We start from the raw sequence: 1,731 nt of genomic DNA, 5'->3' as shown, positions 1-1,731 counted from the left end.
CCGCCTTCCCCGGGGAGGGGGAGGAGGAGGGGCGTGCGCGCCGGCGGCCCCCAGCCCGTGGCGGGCGCTGGCCCAGGCCGCGGGCCCAGAGGCCTTTCCTGGGGGGAGGGAGCGTGAGGCACTTTCCTTTGCCCCGAGGTGTCCGGGAGCTTCCGCAGCAGCACGAGCTGCGTTCTTGGATCGTGAACGTTTCTCCCCTGTCCCCTGGGACGGGATGTGTGAAGCGGTTATTGCTGTAACGTTCCCCTCACTTCGCCAGGTGTAATTAACACAATCGCCAAGTTAGCCAAGACCTGCACACTGCGCCTTACTGACAGCAAGCTGTATTTCATCCTCGCCGATAAAGCAGCAAATGGAGGCGTCAGTATGTGGTGTGAGCTGTGCCAGGTAAGCCCCGGGGAAGTTCAATAACCATATTGAAACCCAGAGCGTGCAGTTGTGTCTGGAGTAGAAGGTGTTTCTTGTACACATAGCCTTTTCCCGAGATGTACCAGGTCTCTCAAGGCTTGTCTGTCACTGAAGGCACTCTGTTTTGCAGGACTGCCTTTTAGTTACACAGGCGTGGTGTTTCTGGCTAGATACCTTCTTTATCTTGGTTGTCACTTCAGTGTAAAGCTTCAGTGTGTGCTGGCCCACAAGGGCCTGCCCAAAACTCGAAACAGGAAAGTGTAACTCGCTCATGGTAGCCCTTGTTTTGAGGACTGATAGGTGTTCGGGGAGGATCTGAAATTAATAGGTTTAGCCTGAAGCCATGGGCCTTTGTGCTTATGCAGCCTGTCTTGATTCCTGCAGGTGATGCCAGGCAGAGAAAAGCTTCCAGTTGTACACATACAGTTCTAAACTTAAGGTCTGATAGGTAAAACTTGCCCCGCTGTCTTTTTTTTTTTTTTTTCTCATTTGCTCTTTTTTATTTCCCAACTTTCAAAAATTGTAGGGGAATTTCTGTGATGAATTTCAGATGGAAGGAGTAGCTGCAGAGCACAATGAAATCTATTTAGAGTTGGTGCCTGAGAACCTGTCAAGAGCATTAAAAACTGCCCAGAGTGCTAAGGCAGTGAAGATCAAGTTGACTAACAAACACTGTCCCTGTCTCAGAGTTGCTGTGGAGCTAGTAAGTGCAACCATGCTTTTATCTTCATTATTAAGAAAAAGCTTTTAAAAATCGAGTGCTTTTCCTAAGATCAAATAGAAGCTTTGGTAGTCTTTGGTGTAATTCTAGAAAACTAAATAAAGAAAAATCACCATTTTCCATTTCACTACCCTTTCCTGCCATTATGGTTGGTAGCACACAGAACCAGCTTTTTATTTTCTGAAAGGCAAGGAAGAGGTGGAGGAAGAATAGAGGCTATGTGATTGAAACACCTCTTTCTAATGCCTACTTTTCTCCCTTCTTTCATTCTCTAAATCTGTGGACTATTGCCATCTCATTGAAGTTATTAGGTGAAGGAAGTTTCAGTGTACTGTTTGCCTCTTTGTTTTGCTTTTGATTGTCCTGCCATTCCACTTCAAATTGCTGTCTTCTGATTATTATTTTTTTTGTCGTTAACACCTCTTCACTGATTCACCTCTTCAGCTCTAAGGATAGCTTATAGATACTAATGACTGATATCTCACCGACTCTTCCTTATTTAAAAGTGAAGTCTGCTTAACAGTGGACCAATAGGCTGGAAGACTGGAACTGGGGGCACTCCGTTTCAGTATTTCCCAGAGTGGATCTAAAAAATTTGAATT

The 1,731-nt window shown here is 46.0% G+C and overlaps 1 protein-coding gene across 1 annotated transcript in view; it reads left to right on the top strand.

Annotated features, from left to right (window-relative positions):
- Positions 1-1,731, top strand: part of HUS1 (HUS1 checkpoint homolog (S. pombe)) — a 7,999-nt gene that overhangs the window by 262 nt on the left and 6,006 nt on the right. Inside the window, exons 2-3 of the mRNA XM_009895054.1 lie at positions 260-387; positions 935-1,122. Of these exons, the coding sequence (XP_009893356.1) occupies positions 260-387; positions 935-1,122 (316 nt within the window). The remainder of the gene's footprint in view (positions 1-259; positions 388-934; positions 1,123-1,731) is intronic.

Source organism: Charadrius vociferus, unplaced genomic scaffold (assembly GCF_000708025.1).
Source record: "Charadrius vociferus isolate BGI_N301 unplaced genomic scaffold, ASM70802v2 scaffold101, whole genome shotgun sequence".
NCBI lineage: Eukaryota > Metazoa > Chordata > Aves > Charadriiformes > Charadriidae > Charadrius > Charadrius vociferus.
Note: the sequence above shows the minus strand (reverse complement) of the source record. Positions and strands in the feature narration are given on the sequence as shown.